Raw genomic sequence first — 23,523 nt, 5'->3', positions numbered from 1 at the left:
TAGAACACCTCTGTGCTCTGCTCTGTAATTATTTTATTATTTTAACAGGTTTATTCGAGTATAATTTTATATACTGATGAACTCACACACTGTAAATGTGGAGAGCAATGACTTCTGGTAAATGTAGAGTTGTGCAGCCATCGCCACAATCCAGTTTTAGGAAAAAACCATTTTCTTATGCTCACTTTCAGTTAGTCCCTGTTCTGGCTCCCACCCCTGGAAAACCACTGATCTCCTTTCTGTCTGTATAGACTTAAATCTTATGAACACTGCGCACAAATGAAACCATGTAATATGGCTTCTGTCACTTCCCGTAACATTTTTGAAGTTTTTAGATGTGGTAATATGTTTTGGTAGTTCATTCGTTTTTATTGCTGAATAGCATCCCATTGTATGGGTATATCACTGCATCTTTTATTCATTCTCTACTTTTTGTATGGTTTGCAGGTTTGTTTGTTTTTTGTTTTTGTTTTTTGGCCATTGCAAATAGTGCAGGAACATGTGTTTCCCTTTCTCTTGGGCATCGTCCTAGAGGTGGAATTGCTGGGCTGTGTAAATTTATGTTTAATGCTTTTGGAAACCACCAAACTCTCTTCCAAAGGAGGTAAACAATTTTACATTCTATCAGCAATGTTCCAGTTTCTTTACATCCATGCCTACACTTATTAACGTCTGTCCTCTTGATTGCAGCCGTTTTAGTGGATGTGTAGTGGTATCTTACTGTGGTTTTAATCTGAATTTGTCTAATGATATTGAGCGTATTTTCATGTGCTATCTATCAGTGCCAACAAAATAGGGTTTTATTGTTTGAATTACCATATTTTCAAGTTAATTAAGTTCTGTTGGTCTTCAAGTTTTTTATAACCAGTTATTATTCTGAAATGTCCTCTACCATACCAGAAATGTTTAATTGCTGTGAAATATTTAATACAAAGTCATTATATTTGGTGGGGTGGGGTAAAAAACCAAGAGATAAAACAAAATTTGCAATGTATAAGAACTTACTAAGATCTAATCACAGAAATAAAGGTAATGATTTGAAATCCATTTATGCAAGGGCAGGGAAGTCATATGTTGTTAAGTTATAGCACTCAGAATTATATTCGGTGAGATACACTATTTTTCTTAAAAGTCGTGATCAATTCCAGGCACAAACTTCTTAGAAATATGCATTTGCCTGTACAAGGGAGTAAAGGGAAATATTATTCTCAATTTAAATGAGTCAAATTAATGCCATAATTGCTTATTTTGCTGCCCAACTACTTCTATCATACACCAAACAATAAGAAATCTCCCAACACAGGTAATTTTGCTAAAAATGAGAAAACTTTTTTCAAGATTTGGAGTTACATATTTCCCCGTCAGTTTTCAAGTTCCCATATAACTCCAGCATTTTCTAAGAGACTAGGAAAATTTAAAGAACAGAGTCTCTGAAAGGCCCAACAGGAAGAAGAAGGGGGGGAGCAGCTGAGTCTCAGCCCCATATGGCTCCACTTGGGTGAGACGGGATAGTCGGCAATAGCATTTCAGTCACTGTTAAGGCCCTGCTACATCAGGCTGAGGCACTGTCCAGTCAAGACCCGGGACCACTGGTGGGGTGGGCTGGCATGGGAGTAAGACAGAAAACAGTACTTGAACAATAACTGAATTTAAAAAAGTATATATAAAAAAAGACCCAGGACCAGAGGTAGCAGAGCTCAGCCAGGACTGAATGGAGTGGGAAATACCCAGAAATCCAGCGAGGCTGCCCACTGGTATGGCAGACCTGTCCGTGGAAGCCCAGACACGGCACCCATCTGGCTCTAGGTCCCTTTGCCAAAATCATTTTGCAGACAGCCAACTTCTTAAAAGATCGATTTGTCATGTGACTTTTTGATCACATTTACCACTTATAAAAACCTCATACAAGAGAAATAGTCCTCTCAAATATATTCAATTAATATATTTTAAAATTTAGTAAATGCTGAGGGTCATAATGTTCATTACATTCACTAGTAGATTCATAAAAAGAGTATTCATATTAATATATTCAAGAAGAATATATTCTTGATACTATTTAGGTAAAACATATTTTTAAATACATCCTCAGTAACAATATATCCAAAGTAATTTAATATATTTTTTAAATGTTTCTTAAAACAAATTGTTGTTATATTGATACTTTTATTAAATTCAGTGAATGAATAATTCAGAAAATTGCCCCTTCAGGAAACTGATGGTTGGTGAATTGCTCTGGCTTCTATGTGGATTCTCTAATTGGGTGGTAGGATTAGGACTGAGATGGGGTGTTAAGAACTAGAAAGAGTAGAAAATGTAGCTTAGATCACAGTGAGAGCAGCCCAGGACACGGTGTCTGTGCCCGCGAGCTGGTGCCAGCCTGCAGAGAAAGAGATGCTATAATAAGCCTGAATGAATGGAGACATTGGACCTGAGGCTACTTATTTATAGCCTCCTAAAACCCAATTGCTCTGAAAATAAATAGTGTGGCTGGATGTGCAGAACAGGGAATTAGTTGACTCAGCTGTAGGAGAACTGAGATAAGTGGAAACTCTGAAAACAGGCACGTGCCTTGAAGCAGGGCCACCTCTACACCGTCTCCGACCGCAGGCCCTCACGTCTGCTCCTCCAGGTCATGGGTGGTTCCAAGACAGGAGACGATTCAAACAGGGTTTGGCTGAGGCTGTGAGTACCTGCTTTCATGCAGATTTCTTTTCTTAAAAAGCAGTGGCATTTTCCATTGTTTTTTTTTCAGTGCATGGCAATGAATATGAAGTATAGTATGGGCACCCTGAAAGGTTGAAAACTGCTTGTTGACCAGGTATAGTTATCTGTGGATTCTGGGAAACTCTTGTCCATTCATGCAGGCTTTTCTCACGGCCAAGTTCTAATCAATACTGTGTGTGGCAAATTCCCCAGTCCTCAAGTGTCCTGAAATGCACAGGCACGTGCTTGAGAAACAGGTGCTGCAGCTGCACCTGATCGCTGGGGAGGGAAGAAAATAAATGTATAAAAGAAATACCAACTGAGGCAGTTATATAGGGTAGGCCATGGAAGACTAAAGGCTGGCATAGAGAAAACCCTAATCCTCTGGACAGAGAAGCTTTATGAAGTCAAATTCGGGGGCAGTGCAATGCATGAAAGAATTATAGATCATAGTATCTTAAGGCTGGAAAAGACCTAAGGGTTACTTGTTCCAAATTTTCTGTTTTTCTTGAATTTTCTGTTTTGTCTCATTTTTCAGGTGAGAAAACAACGGCAAAGGGCCTGACCAGGCTCACATGATCAGTCCCAGAGCCAGAGCTGGAGTCCAAATTCTGCCCAACAGCAAGAAAATCACCCAGGGCTCTAGGGGCTTGCAAGTATAATTACTCCTGTGTGTCAGGGTAGAGCTAACCTAGTTTGATGCTTGGAATTCCATCACCAACATGACTGCTCTGTTTAGCTGTAGCATAATTATAGAATAGTTACAGTACTTCTCCTGTGCAGAAGAGGGGTGATACATAAGATATTGCTGACTCTTCTTCACCTTCTCTTCTACCCAATTCTCCTATGGGCTTCCCCCAGATAGACATGTATATAACCTACAGCCTCAAATGCATATTAGTGGTTTTGTTAGTGTGGTTGTATGCATGCCTGTGTTTTGAGAAATAGTATATCTTGAAGGGTATAAGTGTATTTCTCAAAGGATGTAAGTATATAGCGCATAATGGAGCTTATAGGTTATACATGGGTCAGTCTGTGTCTGGAGATTTGGGGTTTAGAGGTAGTTAGGTAGAGAAGCTATTTACTGAAAAGAAACTTGAAGTATTCCTGCTACAGGGAAGGGAAAGTTTGGTGACTTTGGAGGTTATTCCAGTCCCTGGGGACCTTGGGGAGATGGAAAATCCAGAGTAGGCATCAACATTTTACGTACTAGTGGTGAGTAAGTACTAAGAAACAAAACTCAGAAGAGGAACTCTTCCTGGAAGTATGACACACGTGGGTACTAACTCTTAAACTTTTAATAAATCAGCCATTTGTCCTCTGTAAAATTTTGATAAACCAATCACTGGCCTCTCTCCATGACTGCCTAGTCCTCTCATAGCTACTGGGCGGAGTGGGCAGGGCAAGAAGAGAGGTAAAAGAGAACCGAGGAGTCCGACAGTCTGGGCAGAACTTGACCGGACAGCTTACCAACTGTGTAATTTTAGGGCAGCCCCTTTTTGTATTCACAGCCCATCACGCCTTCACGTGGACTATATGCCCATAGGAACTGGTTGAGGGACAGACCTAAATCTAAAGTTCTCTGATGCAGTAACTTTCACAAACTTCTGTAACTTTCTGACTTTCTGGTGCAGATAAGGAGGAATGACTAATGGTTCTTAACAAATATTAGTTGAATGAATACATGAATAAATACATATTTAATGAATAACAAATGAATACTATTTGAAAGATGCTTCATTGTTTCAGTTTGTGTCACCTTAATGCCCTGTGAGGTGAATATTTTTATTCCCTCTCAGTTGAGGAAACTGAGGGTCAAAAAGAGGTCACACAATAGTCACAGATCAGTAGGAAGCGCCCGGCTCTGCCTCCAGAGGCCCACAGTTACAAACTAACACAGCTGCGAAGAGGCAGACACTGTGTCTGCAGACCCAGTGACACCTGTCTGCCCTTGTTCGCAACCCTACAGACGCAGCCTGGTCAGTTCCCACCGAAAAGATTCAGACCAGACCTCCAGGAAATACTCCGGGGAGGGAGGAGGGGTGCTGTTTCAGGATGGGACTGCTGATCACAGGAAGGGGGCTGTGTGTGCAGACGTTTAAAAAGAGATCAGAATTCCACAGTTGAGCCTGCATTCATCTCCCTGACTGTGCAGAGAGGTGCTTTCTCCTGTAAACCAGCTCCTCAAGGCAACATTCATCCGGTCCTCAGGAGAGACCATCTATCACCCTGTGAGTCCACCTACGGCTTGCCTTAGAGAGACTGCATTCCAGGTGGGCAAGAAATCCCTGTGAAAGACGTAGCTGAAGAAATCACAGGACTAGAAACAAAAAAGGAGGCACAGCCAATGTAATCCTCATGGAGCTAACACTAAGATTTGTCATCTAAAATATTAATTTATAATTGTTCTTGCAAAGGCAATTTTATAATTAATTGAGGATGTCTGAATAGTAAATATTTTATTTTGTTTCATAATTAATTGATTAATTCTTTTTTAGAGAGAGGGCAAGGAGGGAAAAAGAAAAGGAGAGAAACACCAATGTGAGAAATGCTGATCAGTTGCCTCTCACATGAGCCTGAACAGGAACCAAACCCACGACCTAGGTGTGTGCTCTGACTGGGAATCGAACTGGCAACCTTTCACTTTGCGACCTGTTGCCCAAAGAGGCCATACTGGACAGGGTGAGAGTCGATATTTTTAAAGTATTATAACAATTTGTATATTTACCTCCTGTTCATCTGGGATGAATTCACTTTTTTCTTTTGGAAGAAGGGTTGAAGTGTACTTTTCTCTTTCTCTCTTTAAAAGCAATACCCGACAGAACCCCAGGATTACGCATACTCAGAACCTTAGCACTAAAATGCTATTTTTAAAAGTATCATTGAATATATATAAACAATACCCGTCACTGTAATTTTTGAACAGAAATTTTATACCCAAATAAAATATGCGAAGTCCCTGGACTCCCCATGCCCCTGTGTGCTGAAGCAGGCTCTCCTCCCCCCACCCCTCTGCGAGGTGAACTGCTGCAGACAGCATAGTACATCTTTGTTGTTTCACTGTCGTCTTACTCATTAATGTGTAAAAATATGAACCAGCCTTCATATCAGAACTATATCTATTTGCCGGTTGCAACTGTAGGTTGGCTATGAATTTAAGAACTTGCCAAAATCAATGAAAGCATTCTGTGAGAATCAAGTGGCTATGTGGAATTTACAATAAAAAGCAATGCCTTTATCAGGAAGCTAAACAACAAAACAGACAAGCAAGCAAAATAAAAACAAAGACACTGAAATAGAGAACAGGGGGACAGCGACCAGAGGTGAGAGAGGAGGAAATTTCAGGGGAAAAATGGGAAGGATTTACAGGAACTAGTATAAAGGACACAGGGACAATAACTAAGGGGGGTGGAAATGGGAGGGAGGTGGGGAGCACGGGGCGGGGCGGGCTGGGATGGGACAAATAAACAGAAAATAACAACAACAACAACAATAAAAAGTAATGTCTATTTTAACATTATTTGTAAATCGTGTGCTACATGTCTTTTATATCAGTAAAATTTATAATAAACATGTAGTTTTATGTACCTACATAAAATCCTAGGTATATATGCACACCAGTGGAATGTTAGTCTCATTTCATTTCACTTGTTTCTCAAAGCAAATGAAAACATCTTCCATGACTGTCTAGAGGGAAGTTTAGATTAAGCAATATATGTGAAAGTTCTTATACATGGCTAACTGCTACACAAATAACAGTTGCAATAATGATTAAAGCACCTTCTTCCTTCTGATTCAGACATTTTCAAAGGCTTTAAAAGGAAAGGATGTTTACTCTTTGAAGTAAAGACTCATGAGGAAAGTAAGTTGTTTTGTGGGGCTACTAGAGTTGTGTCAATTTCATCAGTCTCTGATATTTTTCTTGCTTATCTGTATGGCCTTTTATCCTAAACTAAAAAATGGGTCATTTAGAATGGTTATTTCTATTTGTATCTGAATTGAAACCATTATGTTTTCCAAATATACACAGTTGAGAATGGGAAGCTTTGAGTGTAATTTTTCTAAAACAGAAAAGGCAACATTGAAACATCATGGGAAAATGAGGTAAGCAGATTATAATTACTAAAACTGAAATTTGGCTCGAATGACAAGTTCAAAAGTCCAACTATTTCTGTATATGCTTTTGGGTCTTAAATAATTAAAAGTGGCCATTACTCATCAATGTGGGGACTGACTCAGAGGAAGCAATACCATTTGTTCGGTGATGCTCACAGTTATTACCACTTGATTGAGTTGGCAGGCAGAGGAATGGATCGAGTCACCCCTGCTTAGCTTTCACTATTAGTTCAGATTCAAGTATGAAATGATGTCTCATCTCCATCATAGAGTTGAATGGGACTCCAGTATAAAAATAAAGGTGGAGGAAGGGATCTGAGTTTAAGTGGGGCAAATTTTCTTATTACTTTATAATTTTTATTTATAAATTATAGATTAGTAGTGCTCAACCAAAGTTTCTCATTGGAATCATTGATTTAGAAAGTGTCAAACACTAGAGACGAGCAGCTGAGACCCTCCTTTGGTTGGTCTGAAGTGGGGTATGAGTACTGGTACCTCTTCCCAGCAATTCATGTAATTGTTCAATTCAGAAGAGTGGAGAACAACTGGCTGGATTTAGGATCTTTTCCTTTATAAGATATACTCCTCCAAATATCTGGCTGATTAAGCATATGTCAAAGCTTATATCCATAATGTGAATATCTTGTCAAAGATTCAGGCAACAATGATTTTTTCCCTCACCCTTGTGCAAAACTATAGTTCTCATCTTAATGTATAGCCTAAGCAACAATGAAAAGTGAATAAACGCTACTATAAGGTTAATATTTTAAAGATAAGAAAAATCAGTTAGAACTAATGTTTTACCACAATTGTTTAAAATAGTCAATCATCATTTAGTGTAATAACTATCACCTTTATTCTTAGACTAGTCTTTGGACTCTTCCTTTCTAATTACTCTGAATTTTGTTTTCAATGCGAATCCCTTCTAGTATTTAACTCTCTACATGGGAATCAAAATTCTTGTAGCGTGTTCTCAGAATTGTTGGCAGCTTCCCTCTGGCTCAGAGATAGATGGTCCATTTACCCAGGTGTGATGGTTGGAAGTGTTTGGCCTGCTGTACCTTTGTGGCACTACTAAGAAATTCTTGCCATCTGCAGCAGAAAGAAGAAGGAGCTCCTACCCTTTGCAACAGCATGGATGGAACTGGAAAGCATTATGCTAAGTGAAATAAGCCAGGTGGTGAAAGACAAATACCATATGATCTCACCTTTAAGAGGAATCTGATCAACAAAACAAACAAACAAGCAAAATATAACCAAAGACACTGAAATTCAGAACAGGCTGACAGTGACCAGAGGGGAAAGGGGAGGGAATTTCAGGGGAAGGGGGGAAAGGGTTTGAAGGAACTAGTATAAAGGACACATAGACAATAACAAGAGTGGGTGGAAATGGGAGGGAGGAGGGGAGGGTTGGAGGTGGGCTCGGATGGTGGTAAAGAGCAGAAAAAACTGTACTTGAACAACAATTAAAATTTAAAAAAAGAAATTCTTGCCATCTGACACCTGAGTTCTTTTTACCAGACAGAAGAAAAATAACTATTACAAATACCTAAGTCACCTCCACACTCCAGGTTGAAATACACAATTGCTTTCACAGACATTTGTTCATTAACTCAACAGTATATTAGAGTCCCTACTATGTGACATACATATCTAAAGTTTTCTCTGCTTGTTCCTATATTTTAATATTGTGTAAATGATTTAATATGTGTAAATGATTTTATATATTTGAAATCATGTACATTACAATGTTGAACACTCATAGCAGTCCTATTAGCGTACTAAGGACCAGAGAGGTTACATTACTTGACTTAGATGATAGTTCACATGATATGTAGTGGCTGTGCTCCATGGGCAGTCTAGGGGAGGGTCTTCATGTCCTCCCCAGTGCTCTTCCTTGGTGCTCCCCAAATCACTGGAGTCTGCATTTTAATGGACACCAGTGAGTTCAATACCACTTTAGGATAAGTCCTCTAGATGTCCCTTCTGCAAGGTCGTCATCCCAATGCTCCTGTATGAAACCATGGAGCCCCCCCTGGGGATATGGCTCTATATGCTATTGAACTAGGTGACATTATTTCTGAGTGATTCCTGCCACATTTTTACTGCAATGAATCAGATGGTGTAAAACCACCTTCCTAGGATCATGAAATTAAGTTAAATTTAGTTGATAAGTTCTTCATAAGTAATTTTAAATACCTTTGAGAGAAATTTCAAGATATCGAGTAAACTTGGAGAAATGAATCTATATTGTCTGTTTATCTTCCTTCTTTTTTATTATAAGACTGTAGAGATGAAGGGATTATACAAAGAAGATAGACTTTGAAGGCTGACAGATCTTTTACTCGATGTGTTTTCTTTTTATTTTGCATGGCTAAATTCTGTTTGTTCTTCGGTGTCAATTTAAATACCTGGTACTCTGCAAAGCCTTTAGTAAGTTTCCAGTTTGACATACAAATACCCTCTACTTATTACACACTCATTTATTTATTTTTTTCTCTTCTGTGTTATGATTTAAATTTATGATGACAGAATGTCTGCTTTTTTAACTGCTCTATCTACCACCAACACTGAGCATTGTGCCTGGCACCTAGCATGGATTGAAAGAATAAATAATGAGTAAATGACTAAGACTCTCAGATGCAGTGTGTGTATTATGCATTGTACACTGAAATAAGTATTTGATATGCATTACCTAACTAATCTTCATGATACTTTCCCCGTATTATCAATGAGGATACAGGGGTACAAAAAAGTGGAGGTGATACTGAGCTCCAGCCTGTTTCCAAAACCAAGCACCAGTCTCAACGTGCTGTAAGAGACTAGAATGAAAATACATCATAATCTATTATTTTAAAAAAGTGTTTTAAATATCATTTTGTCCAGGGTAATGTTTGCTCCCAATATATAGACATTGGTAAGATACTTACTGGATTTTGACACTAAAATACTATAGACATTTTGCTATTTCACAGGATGATGAATGTGCTTGAGTCCTGGTTTTACCACGTATAACTATATGATGCATGGGAGGAAAGGGCGGGCTGGTTCAAGGAGTATCTTCAAAGGATAAAATTTTTAAAAATGCTCTTTTCTAAAATTCTTAAATTTTTTCCCTTTTATTTTATAACTGCTTAAAATTGGCGGCTATTATCAACTGATGACTTGTTAGTAAGTGCTATTAATTTACTGGTTGTTTCGAAACTTTTCTAGTTTTGCAGGTGGTGTCAGTGAACTGAAATTAGATTTCTAAATCATGGCTTAGGCTCTTGGATCTAGATATAGTCATGAAGGCAGAATCTATGTTTGCTGAGAGGCAAGGCAGTATTTTCTAGTGACTGCTTGAAGGTGTATTTCACTACAAAGTAGATTGTTTAGCATATTTTTGCCTTGCTTTGTTAACACTGTTGTCTCATAGAAAGAATAGGAGGTAAAAAGGAACAGTTTCTTAGAATCTAATTCTGAACAATAAGAAGAAATGACTGGCAAAATTGGAAAAGTTGGGCACATAAGGAAAAAAATAACCATGTCTAGAATTCACACTATGTGGAATGGAAATTAGATAAAGTTTACACTTTTAAACTTTCAGAGGAAAAATGTAAAAAAAAAAGACAGATATGAGTGCCAAGGCTATAATCCTGGCTATATAATTGTAAGTAATGAAGTTAGGGAAGAAAAAAATATTGTATTCTGTAATTCAGTATAGGTCAGGTCAGGCTTAATGGGGATCTATAGAACAAATGACTCATTGCCAAAGAGAGAATCACTGGTATTAGGAAGGCTAAATTAAGATAATGATCTGTGGCTTATGGAAATAGTAAGGGCATCGAAGAGGGCCTTTGGAAACATGTTCAGATCAGAAGATCAAGGAAACGGACAGGCCCATTCCTTATAGCAAACACCATGAAGTCAGAGGAGGATGCAGAAAAGCAGATATCCTCAGTCCTAATTTCCTCATGGGTCCTTTGTAAAAAAATCTTAGAATATATAAAAGTCTTACATAGCTCAACACCAAACAGAAAGTCCAATTAAAAACTGGGCCCTGGCTGGTGTAGCTCAGCGGATTGAGCGCAGGCCTGCAAACCAGGCGATCGCGGTTCGATTCCCAGTCAGGGCACATGCCTGGGTTGCAGGCCAGTTCCCAGTGGGGGACACATGAGAGGCAACCACACACTGATGTTTCTCTCTCTCTTTCTCCTTTCCTTCCCCTCTCTCTGAAAATAAATAAATAAAATATTTAAAAAAAACTGGGCAGAGGACCTGAACAAATGGACAACAGATAACTACGAAGATGTTCAACTTTATTCACTTTTAGGGAAATGCAGATCAAAAGTACAAGGAGATACTACTTCACACCTGTTAGAATAGCTATTATCAACAAGACAGGTAATGAGTGTTGGACAGGTAATAAGTGTTGTAGAGAAAAAGGAAACTTCATTCATTGCTGGTGGGACTGTAAACTGGTATACTCACTAAAAAAAGCACGGAGATTCTTTAAAAAAATAAGAATAGAGTTACCATATAACTCAGTAACCTCTCTTCTGGGTATCTCCCCCCTGCAAATTTTAAAATATTTATTTGCAAAGATATGCACCCTATGTTCATTGTAGCATGATTTACAGTGGCCAACACATGGAAACAACCAAATTGTTCTTCAGTCTATGATTGGATTTAAAAAACATGGTATATAGCTATGCAATGGAGTACTACTCAGCCATAAGAAAAGGCAAAATAGTGTTATTTGTGACAATATAGATGGATCTTGAGACTATCATGCTAAGTGAGCTGAAAACACTCAAGTACTATATCATTTCACCCATATGTGGGATATAAAATTGAAAGCCACAAATGAACAGACGAGAAAAACCAAACAAAACTCATAGTATGGTGATTATCAGAGGGAAGGGAGTTGGAGAAAACAGTAAAGGGTAAAGGGGGTCGAATATATGGTTGTGGAAGAAGATTTGACCTTGGGTGATGGGCACACAATGCAATATATAGGTGATGTATCACAGAATTGTACACTTGGAACCTATATAAACTTATTAACCAATGTCACCCAATCAATCTAATAAAAATAAAGGAAATGCTTATGAGGGTAAAGGAAGTACGATTTAATTTAAAACAAAAAATAATAAGAGAGAACCTTACTACTGCAAGAGAGTTCAAAATTTCTCTCTCAGAAGAGTTGGACTCCAGTAATGAGGACAAGTTGCTCTGTACACATGGCTGATGATCTTTAAGCTCATGGGAAATTGAGCACTGGAAATACACAAATATTTCTCATTTTTCAAGTGGAAAGAAGTAAAATCAATAAAGTAGGCAAATGATATTTACAACTATTCCTGGAAAGGTTCTAAGATCCACTGATGAAAGTTTGAGAACCAAGAAAAAGCAGTTTTAAGATGATGACACAGTATGAGTTCACTAGGACCATGTCTAATTAGACCAAATGCTTTCTTCCTTATGGCTAGGCCTTATCACTCTATCTTCTATGGTCTAAAAGTGCATTGTGTATGTTCTATGTGCTGCCCTCAGGGAGAGTACACCTTTTAAGAGGTATCTTTGAAAGTCTACTTTCTGCACTTGGCAGTGAAGGCAGGGAGCTTACATTTTTTATATCTATATTGTTCCTACGAATAATATGTATTGACTAAATAAACTAATTAACAGCTGATAAATTAAATGCTTTAGAAAATTTTATTTTAGTACTTCATTAAAACATTTCATCATATCCTAATGATAACCATATTAACAAATGGAGGAAAATATATTTATTGCAAAGGCAAGTAACAAGATTAATAATTATCGGAACAAAAAATTTAAAGGTGTTTTTAAGTAAACCAAAATGAACAAGGGACTTGTTTCTAACAATGCATAGTAGGCCTCTGTCTTTAGCCTTGCCTTGCTGAACATCTATAATCAACAGTTAGATACAAATATTAAGGGTGACTTATTAAACCATGAGTGATACAAATTTGGGAAGACATTATACAAGTCAGATCTTAGAATTATATTCCAAAACCATTTTCAGTAATATTAGAAAAAGCTATTGAAAGAAATGGAAAATGGGCTAACCAGAACAAGAGAAAATGAAGAGAGATATAATTGGGTCCGAAGAATAGTCTACGAATGTACAAAATGGCTAAGCAGCAGCATGAACAAAAGAGCTTAAGGGTGATAGGTGATGTTAAAAACACCAGCAGTACAATAGCTGCTGAGTAAGTGAATGTGATCTTAAGATTCATACAGGGGTGTCCAACCTTTTGGCATCTCTGGGCCACACTGGAAGAAGAAGGGCTGTCTTAGGCCACACATTAAATACATTGTGACATGTAATCACAAAAAAAATCTCATAATGCTTTAAGCATATTTATGATTTTGTGTTAGGCCACCTTCACAGCCATCCTGGGCTGCGTGTGGCCCGTGGGCCATGGGTTAGACACTCCTGCAAGAGAAGTACAGCTCATAGAGTGAAGGAGGAAAGACAACTTGAATGTTTTGTTTGATTCTGGGTTTTATGTAATTAAAAGGGTAGGGGCTACTGCAAGTGAAGCTGAGGAAAGTAACAATATTTAGTGAGCAGAGATGAGAAATAATGTAAAGACTGGATACCATATTCCATTAAGTTAATGGCAAGTGAAAGAGGATGGTCTGGATGGACCCAAGAGGCAAACAGAGGACATGATGGGGATCATCGAAATAATCTGGTCAACCTTTATTTTTAACTTCTTTAAAACTTTGAAATATTTAAGATAGCATTAAGGAGAGATGCATAGTATAAAAAGCTATAATCACTGTAAGATGAGAAAGTAAACTATTGCCAACACCCCAGTGTACCCCACATATGCTTTTTCAATTATTCTCTCTCTAAAAGCAAACACTGCTCAGACTTCTGTGATAATTATCTCCAAGCTATTTTAAAATGGTTTTACCATTTTCCATATATTCCTAAACCATTTAATTTAGTTGGTATTATTATATGGTCATATAATGAATGCATTATTTCTAGCAGATATTTCTAGAATTATGGTTTTGATTCCAGAGTCTAGGTGCAAATGGACTTTGAGTTGTATTAAATCATGTAGGAAAATGCTTCTGTTTCTAGCAAATCAATAGTGTGGAAAGCAAGCACAAATTTAATTCCCAGATATAAAGTTTTGGAGAAAAGAACAATCTTATATCAATAATACATGATAATTTCAATAAAATAAAAAGTATCTCTCATGATTCTAGGCAGGTAAGAATCTGAGATAAAATGGGATGTGATTACTAGTACAAATTCTTTCACTTTTATAGAAATCATGAAAACTTGCCCTGGCTGGTTTGGCTCAATGGATTGAGTGCCAGCCTGCAAACCAGAGGATTGCCAGTTTGATTCCCAGTCAGGGCACATGCCTGGGTTGTGGGCCAGGTCCCCAGTAGGGGGAGTGTGAGAGGCAACCACACATTGATGTTTCTCTTTCTATCTCTCTCCTGTCCCCTCTCTCTAAAAATAAATAAATAAAATCTTTAAAAAATGTATGAAAACTTGCTTTCATCCTTAAAGAAGTGGAATATTCAGCAGGGCTTGCAAAGGCTTACTTGGGTGTATTCTGGAATAGGTCTTTATTTCAGTGCTGAATAGTTGAGGGACTAGTTCTAGCACAATTAACAGGCAAGATGTCTCTTATAGTTGCAGCAGGACTATCCTCCTCACCACTAATTGTATAAATATTTGCCTTTATGTTAGAAAAAAGAAAATACCTCTTGGGGACTTGTGGAATACTTTTGGGGTAAAGGAAAAATAAAACCTATAAGTCAACTAATTTGAAACAAGTTCTATGGCTCTGGTCTGAATTTAGAGAGATTGCTTAACCTACAATTATCAAAGAGCCTATTTAACTCTGCCAATCTCCAAGTATATAGATTTTTGAGTGAAAATGTAAAACTAATTTTTAAAAAATCAAAAGACAGCTTGAAATAAAATTTAGTATTGTAAGAATTAACTGAGGCAAGTGTAATTAGCCTCGGACTTGATTGAATTGAATGAGCAACCAATACTTTTTTTCATGCCTATCATAATCGGTTTCACTTTAATTTCACACAAACAACAATCTTTACTGTACCTGACGAGGGGTTCTTTCTGATTTACTCCTACACCATTCCCAGTCTGAAAGGTCTGGTTTCTGACTCTCCTCATGAGAAAGTCTTCTTTCTGGCCCTTCCAAAAAGGTAGTTTCTTCATAGTGAATATCACCTTCTGATTTTTTAAAGAGCAGTGGATCAACACCCTTTTCACTGTGGGAGTCTTCTTTAGCCTCTGGGCTATCAGTGTTGGTGCTTTTGTTAATGCCTTTTAACGCGGAGCTGTCCAAAGAGGGGGTGGTGCTGACTTCTACTTTTATGGCATTGAAGATATTCCGAGCGCCTCTCTGAGAGTCTTTTGTAGTTTTGCACTCACAGTTCATGAGATTGTGATAGGATGTAGAATTCCCATCATCATCATAGTAATCTCCATGTGCTATTTTATAAATTCCATAAGTTCGCTCAAATGATATATTGAATTCAAAGCCTCGTCTGTTGGCTAAGTGAAAAAAAAATTCCATGGTTAAGGCAGTAGATATAAACAACAATTGAATATACATAGCAAATAAAATTAAGAAAGTGTATTCAACCTCACTACTATGAATTTAAAAACTATCTTCATTTACTTCTTGTCGATATGCAAAGTAATTATGCCTCACAAATTCAAGTCATTTTTTTTAACTCTGTGCCTAATTTTTCTCACTCGCATAATGAGGGGCTTGAAATACATACAGTGCCAAGAACCCTGCAGTCTTTAAAGCAGTTTTACGTATCAAAAATTAAGCATAAATTAGCAAATTGTCATACACATTCAATTTTAGTTTTAGCCTTTCGGTATACCAATTATCTGTACATTTCTTTACTTGGGGATAAATATAGTTTATAAATTTTATTTGCTAAAATGAATTATTAAATAGTTCTTAATATTATGTGAGTTATTCATCTTACACCTTCAATAGATGTAACTGCTCTAAATATTTTGATGTATAACATTCCTGACATTTGTTTATAAATACACACATTAAAAATTAAGGAATGCTGTAACACAGTTTTTAAACTTTGACAAACAACAGGTACATTTTTGATAGAAATAAATTTGGAATCAATTGTTTAAAAAAGACATATTTCTGTGAACTGAAGCACTTTACAATATGTCTATAAACCTGATGAATTACAACACAAAGTTTATTAGGAACACATAAAAATTTTGTGGTTTAAATCAGGTGAAATATGATGATATTCTAGATATAGTACTACTATTGGTAGATATGGTACAAAATCTTACCAGAATAACAAGGGAGAATATGACACAGAAAGTGATACAATATTTTTGTGCAAATGTCATTAAATACTACATAATTTTAATATATTAAGATGGTAGACAAAATGCAATTTAATGTTTGGTTTTTCATTTTTCAAAACATGGCCCATTTCAAAAAATTTTCCACTTGGATAATTCTACTTACTTTTTCTAGTAATATAATTCAGTAAAATCCAATCAGGGTTTTTAACTCACTTTAGTAGTGTGAAAGCTGAAGGGACTAAAATGATGTTTCAATTATTGGTGGGTTTCCCTTTTCTCTAAAAATGATGTAAAGTTACATTTTGTCAATTTAGAAACATTAAGCAATAAAAATTGTCATTAAAATCCCAATTTATTGGCCTGGCTGGTGTAGCTTAGTGGATTGAGTGCTGGCCTGCGAATCACAGGGTTGCCAGCTCGATTCCCACTCAGGGCACATGCCTGGGGTGCCAGCTAGGTCCCCAGTAAGGGGCGTGCAAGAGGCACCCACACATTTATGTTTCTCTCCTTCTCTTTCCTCTTCCTTTCCCTTCTCTCAAAAAGTAATAATAAATAAATAAATTAATTAAAAATCCCAATTTATCACATAAAACATTAAAATTGATGTCTGTGGCTATATATTTTATTACCTGAATATTATAACTGAAATATATGAAGTAAAAATTAGTCATGTTTTTGAAGAAATATTCAGAATTTAATGATGTGCCAATGAAAAACCAGGTTCTCTGCCATGAGAACCCCTTGTAAAGCAAGAGGTGAACTGAGGTAGGTTACGAGAAGAAAGTGAGATGGTGATAGACACCACAGGGCAATAGAAGGCCAAGTTTTGCATGTAGGCCGTGATTTAACCCAGCAACAATCCTGCATGATAAAAAAGCTTACTGGTGCTATTTTACAGTTGAGAAAACTGAGGCTGATAGAATAAATCCACCTAAGCTTACTTACCTAGTGAACAGATTTGAATTTAAAGCTAACTGAGTTCAGAACTGGAGTTATTAATTCTATGTGAAGTTGCTTTACTGCTAATCAGAGACATGAGAGAAGTTATGTTAATAAAAGCATAATGTCTCAGTTGTGCTGTCATTAAGTCACAGGAAGTACATTAATTATAAAGTAAAGCCAATAAAAACAATTTCTTGTTAGTGACTTTCCTTAGTGTTACAGATAAATTCTGGCCGAGTTGCCTAAAGTAGATAATAGGCTATAACAATATATCAGAGTTAACAGTATTTGAATAATAACTTACAAGAAACTTAAAGACTATCAGAACATAGTCAGGATCTGTTGAAGTCTACATTACACTTACAAAAGAGAGATATAATGTTGTATTTATTCCCAAAGCAAACTTCTGGATAAAGCATGATTATTAGCTCTAGTCTTTTACTTTAATCGCACCTTACCAATTACAATTTATACATATGTAATTGTATCAGCTTATAAAAAATAATTCTTCAGAGAAACTCATCATCAGATACTCTGATTTTGTCAAAAAATTAAAGTCGAAATCTGATTTTATATGAAGTATTTCACTTTAACTATTTAATTAAAAAGAAAATATGCCATGGGAACCAAATGAGTCTGAAAGCCGTACCCAACACCTGTGTCTGCCACCTGAGACCTCTCTGTTAAAACCATTTTTGATACTTTTGTTTTGAGACATAAACAATAACAGATTATTGTTGGAAGGTGAAATTATTATTTCTGCAAAGTGTTTTTAACTAGTGTAATTCATTGTTAAGTTGCACCTCTCGGTTTCAATTCAGTAAACCTGACATACAGAATTATATTTACATCTGCAAAATGAACCACTGGTAAACATGAGTTAGGAAATTTTTTTTCTTGCTTGCTTCTGGAGTTTACTGGTAAGCATTTAAAGGGGAGGATCTTAGTTTGTTAAGGAGGAAAAGATTAAAAGTGAAATCAGAACCACATGCCCCAAAACTACACCTGATGAAGCAGCTGCCTAGTTATGGAGGAGCTCACTTTGGGGTCTCAGAGTTCTGCTTGTGTGGTCCTAGCCATAGGAAAATGTGTGCGGGGTTCTCAGAGAGGTCATCTCTGTTATTCAGAGAATGTCCCTATGGCAGAAACTGAGATGATAAAAATGAATTGAGTAATTTGAGTGATAAGTATTTTAAACTAATATTTCTCACAGTGGTTTTTTAGCAACCATGCCTCTTTCTGTATGCCTACATATTTCTGTGCCTTCCCTGAATTTTAAAATTAATGCAAATAAAAGCAATGGTAATTTTAGAGGTAAAGTACAATCTTGATCTTCAAAGGCATGGTAGATATCAAACATGAGATGTGAATGTTATTGTTGATTCTGGTAGCCCACCTTAGGTTCTTCTTTCTTGGTCGTACAAGATAGCACACTTCCTAGACCATTTGCAGTGATATCTCTGTTGCATTGCTTCATTTTCAGCTCTGATATGGGTGTTCTTTACTTCTTAAAACGACTCCCCTAAACCACTTCATTAAGCCTTTCTGTTTCTGCTGGCACTGGACACTTTTTGTCTCTCTCACAATCTTAAATACTATAAGATTGGGCTAGTTCACTAATTTAGTGGCAAAAGGTTAACATTCGAGAGACTGTGAGAATTTTCAGACTTAGTGATTTTGTAAGCTATATGTTCTTCTATGTGGCCTGAAAATTATTTAGCATTAATATTCTCTATAATTTTTGCTCTGGATATTAATTTTCATAAGTACATAGTTATTTTTAAGTTCTACAGCTATTTTAGTTAAGATATAATTTGAGCATTTATCAACAACAAAACTTATGGCACCCTTAACACTGAAAAAATCTTCCGGTTTTGTGAAAAATATTTAGATAGACTAAAATTTAAATGTTAATAATACATGGAAATTGACCAGATCTTGACTGTTTGTCAATGACTATAAAATATTTATGAAATGACCCTGTTGCAGAATTGGTTACAGAATATACTTCTTAATATTCTCTAGTTTTTACACTCCTAAAATTGTCTGATATGAATTGTTTACCCTTTCTTCTTTATTAAAAAATAATATTTTTGCTCATTCCAAGCAAAGGACAATGACTAGGACAGGTACTTAAGCACGCATTGGTGCATTCTTAGATTTCTTAAATGACACAACATCCTATCTTTGTCTGTAATGATGAAACAGTATCTAAGTATCTTTTTCTTCTAAGCAGAATCAAAATCCCTGGGCCATCCGTCAGCTTTTCCTGTCTCACATGGGAACAGTCGCACCCTAGTGAGTTTTATCATCAGCTCACTCCCATGCCTGGTTACTCTTTAAGACATAGTTGTTTTCTTAAAGTAAATAGCACGGCTAGATTCATACACAACATACATGGACAAACTCTGCCACCTTTTCCCTTTTTAAAAACTCGTGTGCTTTGTGTGTATGTGTGTGTGTGTGTGTGTGTGTGTTTTCCAAAAGCATATATTAAATTGTGTTTTGGAACTGTTTTCAGGCATTTACTGCTTACATTGAAAACTCTCCAAAACTCCTGGAAGAATACAAACAGCAAAATAATGAAAATGCTTTTCTTTACTGTTCCAGTAAATAAAAATGGTCTATAACAGAATGAGTTTTTAACTCATTAGAGAGTTCATCTCTTTTCAGGCACAGGCTTCTTAATGCAGATTTGGAAGATGGATTTATTTTCTACTCTGTGCTAAGAGCTACACTGAATCTAACACCTAACAACCTTTGTTGACTTTATGCTATTTTGAATAAATTCTTTCTCTTCATTTCTTACCTAAAATCATTATTCAGTATATAAGTACTTCGCAGAGTTGTTTTAAACCTGTCTCATTTTAAACTTCCTTTCAACACTGTGCCAAGAAATTATAATGTCTTCCCCCTATTTACCATTTATATTGTTCTCAGACTCTTCATCTCTACTCAGGCAACTTTCTCAACAGATCGCTGTTCTGCGTTTGACCATATGCATGTTGCTGCCAGTTGCTGCCCCATTGAGGACTTACATTTTTTCCCGTCTGGTGCCACTGCATACGCATCCTGCTTGCAGTTGATGATGCAGCCACAAGGCAAGTGGGTCCAATGTTTGGACAAGACAAACACCGGGGTTACAGTGGTGGCCAGCAGTGTTAGTAGAAAGCTGAGTGACTCGAAGGGAAGGCTCTGAAAACCCACCACGTGTTGGACCACCATGTGGATCTGCAAAGGCAGAGAGGTTCAGACATAGCCCAGCAATGCATTTTTTACTTCCCGGGCCTTCCCCCCAAGCATGCTGCCCAGACCTCTTCTCCCGGCCCCTTCACTGCCTGGGAGTGAAGGCACCCCTGGCTTTAGTGGTGGACTGCTGGGATCTCTGAGGCTTCAGGTGGAACAGGACTTTGAAGGGTTACACTCCTGAGTCCCCAGTGTGTGCCTGCTGCCAGCTCAGGTCTCCACCAGGGAAGCGCGGTCCACAATGTGGAGAAGGCTACTGGGAACACAGGCAGACCCTGTGTGTGAAAGCTGAACTTGGTACTCCAGACGGCCCTTGGTCACATGCCTGGACCTTCACCTCCATCCAGGCCTGCTTGTCATAGCAGGATGACGGACCTGCCACCTCTCAACTGAAATCCCTCATGGAGACTTGAACAAAAGCCAATTTGGTCCCCTCTGTACTTCTGGTTGTGCTTCTCCTCCCTTCCTGCTGGGATGGGCGTTTCCTCCCCCGGGGCAGGACAGGAGTGGAGAGAAGGGAAGAGCAACAGAAGACTGTGGACAAAAATAACAACAAAACAACAACAATAACCCCCTCTTTTAAAAATATAATAACTACCTCCCTTTTTGAATACTCCCAGGTATTGCTATAAAAGAGAACACCCGTGGCTGCACACATCTAGTAAAACTAAGTATCTGATGCCCATACTCTCTCCCCTCCCCAATTTTAATTTTGAAAGCAGAAGCCTCTGGTATCAGAGGCTTCTCTGAGAATCCGCGCTAGCCTTCAACTGCCTCACTACATGTGCGTCTTCGAAACCATGCGAGCCACAACTGGAAGCGGACTTAACAGTGCTGTCTCTTGGTGACTCCAAATCAGGGACGCTGGTCCCAACACGCACTCACACAGTCTAGCACACACACCCCACCCGCGCGCAGTGAGCAACTGTACTTTTACCATCATGGGAAGCCAGAGAATGACTTTTGTCAGCGCTAGGATCAAAGAGAAGCGCTTTTGCGCTATGCTCACGGTGAAGCTTCTGGTGCCATAGAGGGTCCCGGGGTTCTCATGCCTGCTGGCTCCAGCCCCAGAGGCGGCACTGCGCCCCGGGCCGCGCCCGTACTCAGCCCCCGCGGGCGGAACCTGCCCAAACGCAGTATCCGAGCTCGGGGAGCATCCCGCAAAGCAACGCAGAGCAGGGCCCAGAGCATCATCTGGGGACAGGGAAAGCGCTCTCTCTCCAGCTGATGGGGTCCCAGGAGTGGAAGTTCCGCGGGAGATTTCCTGGTAGTTGGCATAGAGTCTCAGCGGCTCATCTGAACACAGCAGCTGGGGAATGAGCGGGACCGAGAGACCGGCGAGCAGTCCGAAGGCTGAAGAGTACACAGCAAAGAGGAGCAGCACGTAGGAGCTGGAGCAGTCTGCCAGGCAGCCCCAAGGCGTGCGCACGAAGGCGCCCCAGCCACACAGTGGGAGCGCCGAGAGCAGCAGACTGGCTGCCCACACGGTCAGAGCCACGCCGAGCACCTGGCTGGATCTTCTGGAGGCTGCCTGGCTCCCTCCAGTCCTGTGCATCGTGTAAAAGTTGTAGGAGACTAGGAGAGTCGCCTTCAAGTTGCTTGAGAGGCCCTGGCATAAATAGAGTAAGGCAGAGGTGGTGCATAGAGACTGGAAGTAGTCGGGGACCTCGTTTAGCCACTGCAAAAGCATGAAGATGGTCACCGACAGGACGCTCATGAGATCATCCCCAGACCAGGAAGCCACGAGCATGGACACAACGGTTCTGTTCTGCATTTTCAGCAGGGAAACTAGTGAGTAAATGCTGCCTGCCAGGGCGGCCAGAGTCATGAAGCATGTCAGGCAAAAAAGATAGATATTCAGAGTTCCTGGCGAATTTAAAAGGTCTGTCGAGTTAAGATTTTCTTTCCATAGGCTAGAGTCATTTGTTGATAAGTTACTGAGAAATACAGACATTGTCCTTGGTCAATATTTAATTTCCCTTTGAAAGCACAGCATGGCTGTCAGTTGCAAATCAGATCTCATTTTCTTCTACTAAGTTTCCCTGTAGATGTTCCCCAGTCAGCCGAGCAGAAAAATGGTCAGGCATGTCTCCTTTGGATCTGACTCAACCCACATTTAAAAATTGAATTCCATTTAAAGCATCAGTAAGAAACTTTTCAACATTTCAATTAAAAACACACCAACCAAAACCTCCTTCCCGAAACCATCAAGTTTCAGGCGTGAAAGCAAAAGCTCCTCAGGCAGAATGAAAACCCTGCTGTCTGCATCCTTTCAGGTCCTTCTCAGGGAGCAGAGCAGTTTGTAGCTTGAGAGAGTCAAACTCTATTCACTTTTTAAGAGCAGTAAAATGATGCATTCGCTTCCAGAGCCGGATTCAGAGGAGGCAGAGAGATTATCAGACAGACTTCAGCTTTGCCGATTCAGAGAGGGGTGGGGGCGGGGTGGAGGACGAAAGGGGGGGGCGGAGAACGAGAGACACAGAGCACAGCTCCCTTTCTGAACCTCGGTGTTCTTCAGTCTGCGATCTTCAGAGCTGCAGGAAGGAGGGAGGAGTCAGCTCTGAGCAGGAGAGAAGCTGGAACAAAAGGGAGGGGAGTTCAGTGAACGAGCAAAATGATAGCCATCTTCTCCGCTTTCCTCATTCAAAACAAGAAACAGTGTCCTGGCTAAGCCTTCCCCTTTGGTTTAACATGTAAAACTAACCCAAACGTTTGCTCGGGTTTGATGTGAGTGGCAAATGCCACCTCTGAGAAGTCCAAGTTACCCCAAGAAGGGGCTACTTTTATTCTTCCCTAGACCTCTCTGATTCATAATTCATCGGAGGAAGAATATTATTAATGCCATTAAAAATAGGTTTTTTTTTTACCAGCTCTGTTTTTCTTTTTTGAAAAGAACATACATTACGCTTCATAATAAAAATGTTATTGTGGTCCTCATTACACTAAACAAGATTTTTGGATAGAGCCATATTAGCTTTAAGCATGTAACTATTTTTTGTCAATGCCATTAAATTAAAGAAGCTACCATTTGAATAAATAATATGTCTACTTATTAAAGTCAGATGATATCATATAGGGCTTGAAAGGGAGGTTACCTCACAAGGCATGTTTAGTCAGAATGTTGCCAGGACTGTTATGGGGAATAA

General features: G+C 38.6%; 1 protein-coding gene across 1 annotated transcript in view; it reads right to left on the bottom strand.

Moving 5' to 3' along the window:
• GPR149 (G protein-coupled receptor 149) overlaps positions 1-22,331 on the bottom strand; it is a 43,236-nt gene extending 20,905 nt beyond the window's left edge. Inside the window, exons 1-3 of the mRNA XM_037140013.2 lie at positions 21,315-22,331; positions 20,170-20,362; positions 14,928-15,385 (exon numbers count right to left, since the gene is read on the bottom strand). Of these exons, the coding sequence (XP_036995908.2) occupies positions 14,928-15,385; positions 20,170-20,362; positions 21,315-22,331 (1,668 nt within the window). The remainder of the gene's footprint in view (positions 1-14,927; positions 15,386-20,169; positions 20,363-21,314) is intronic.
• Between the last annotated feature and the right edge of the window lie 1,192 nt (positions 22,332-23,523).

Source organism: Artibeus jamaicensis, unplaced genomic scaffold (assembly GCF_021234435.1).
Source record: "Artibeus jamaicensis isolate MK-2021 breed Jamaican fruit bat unplaced genomic scaffold, CSHL_Jam_final scaffold_474, whole genome shotgun sequence".
Taxonomy (NCBI): domain Eukaryota; kingdom Metazoa; phylum Chordata; class Mammalia; order Chiroptera; family Phyllostomidae; genus Artibeus; species Artibeus jamaicensis.
This window is presented reverse-complemented; position numbering and strand designations above follow the sequence as displayed.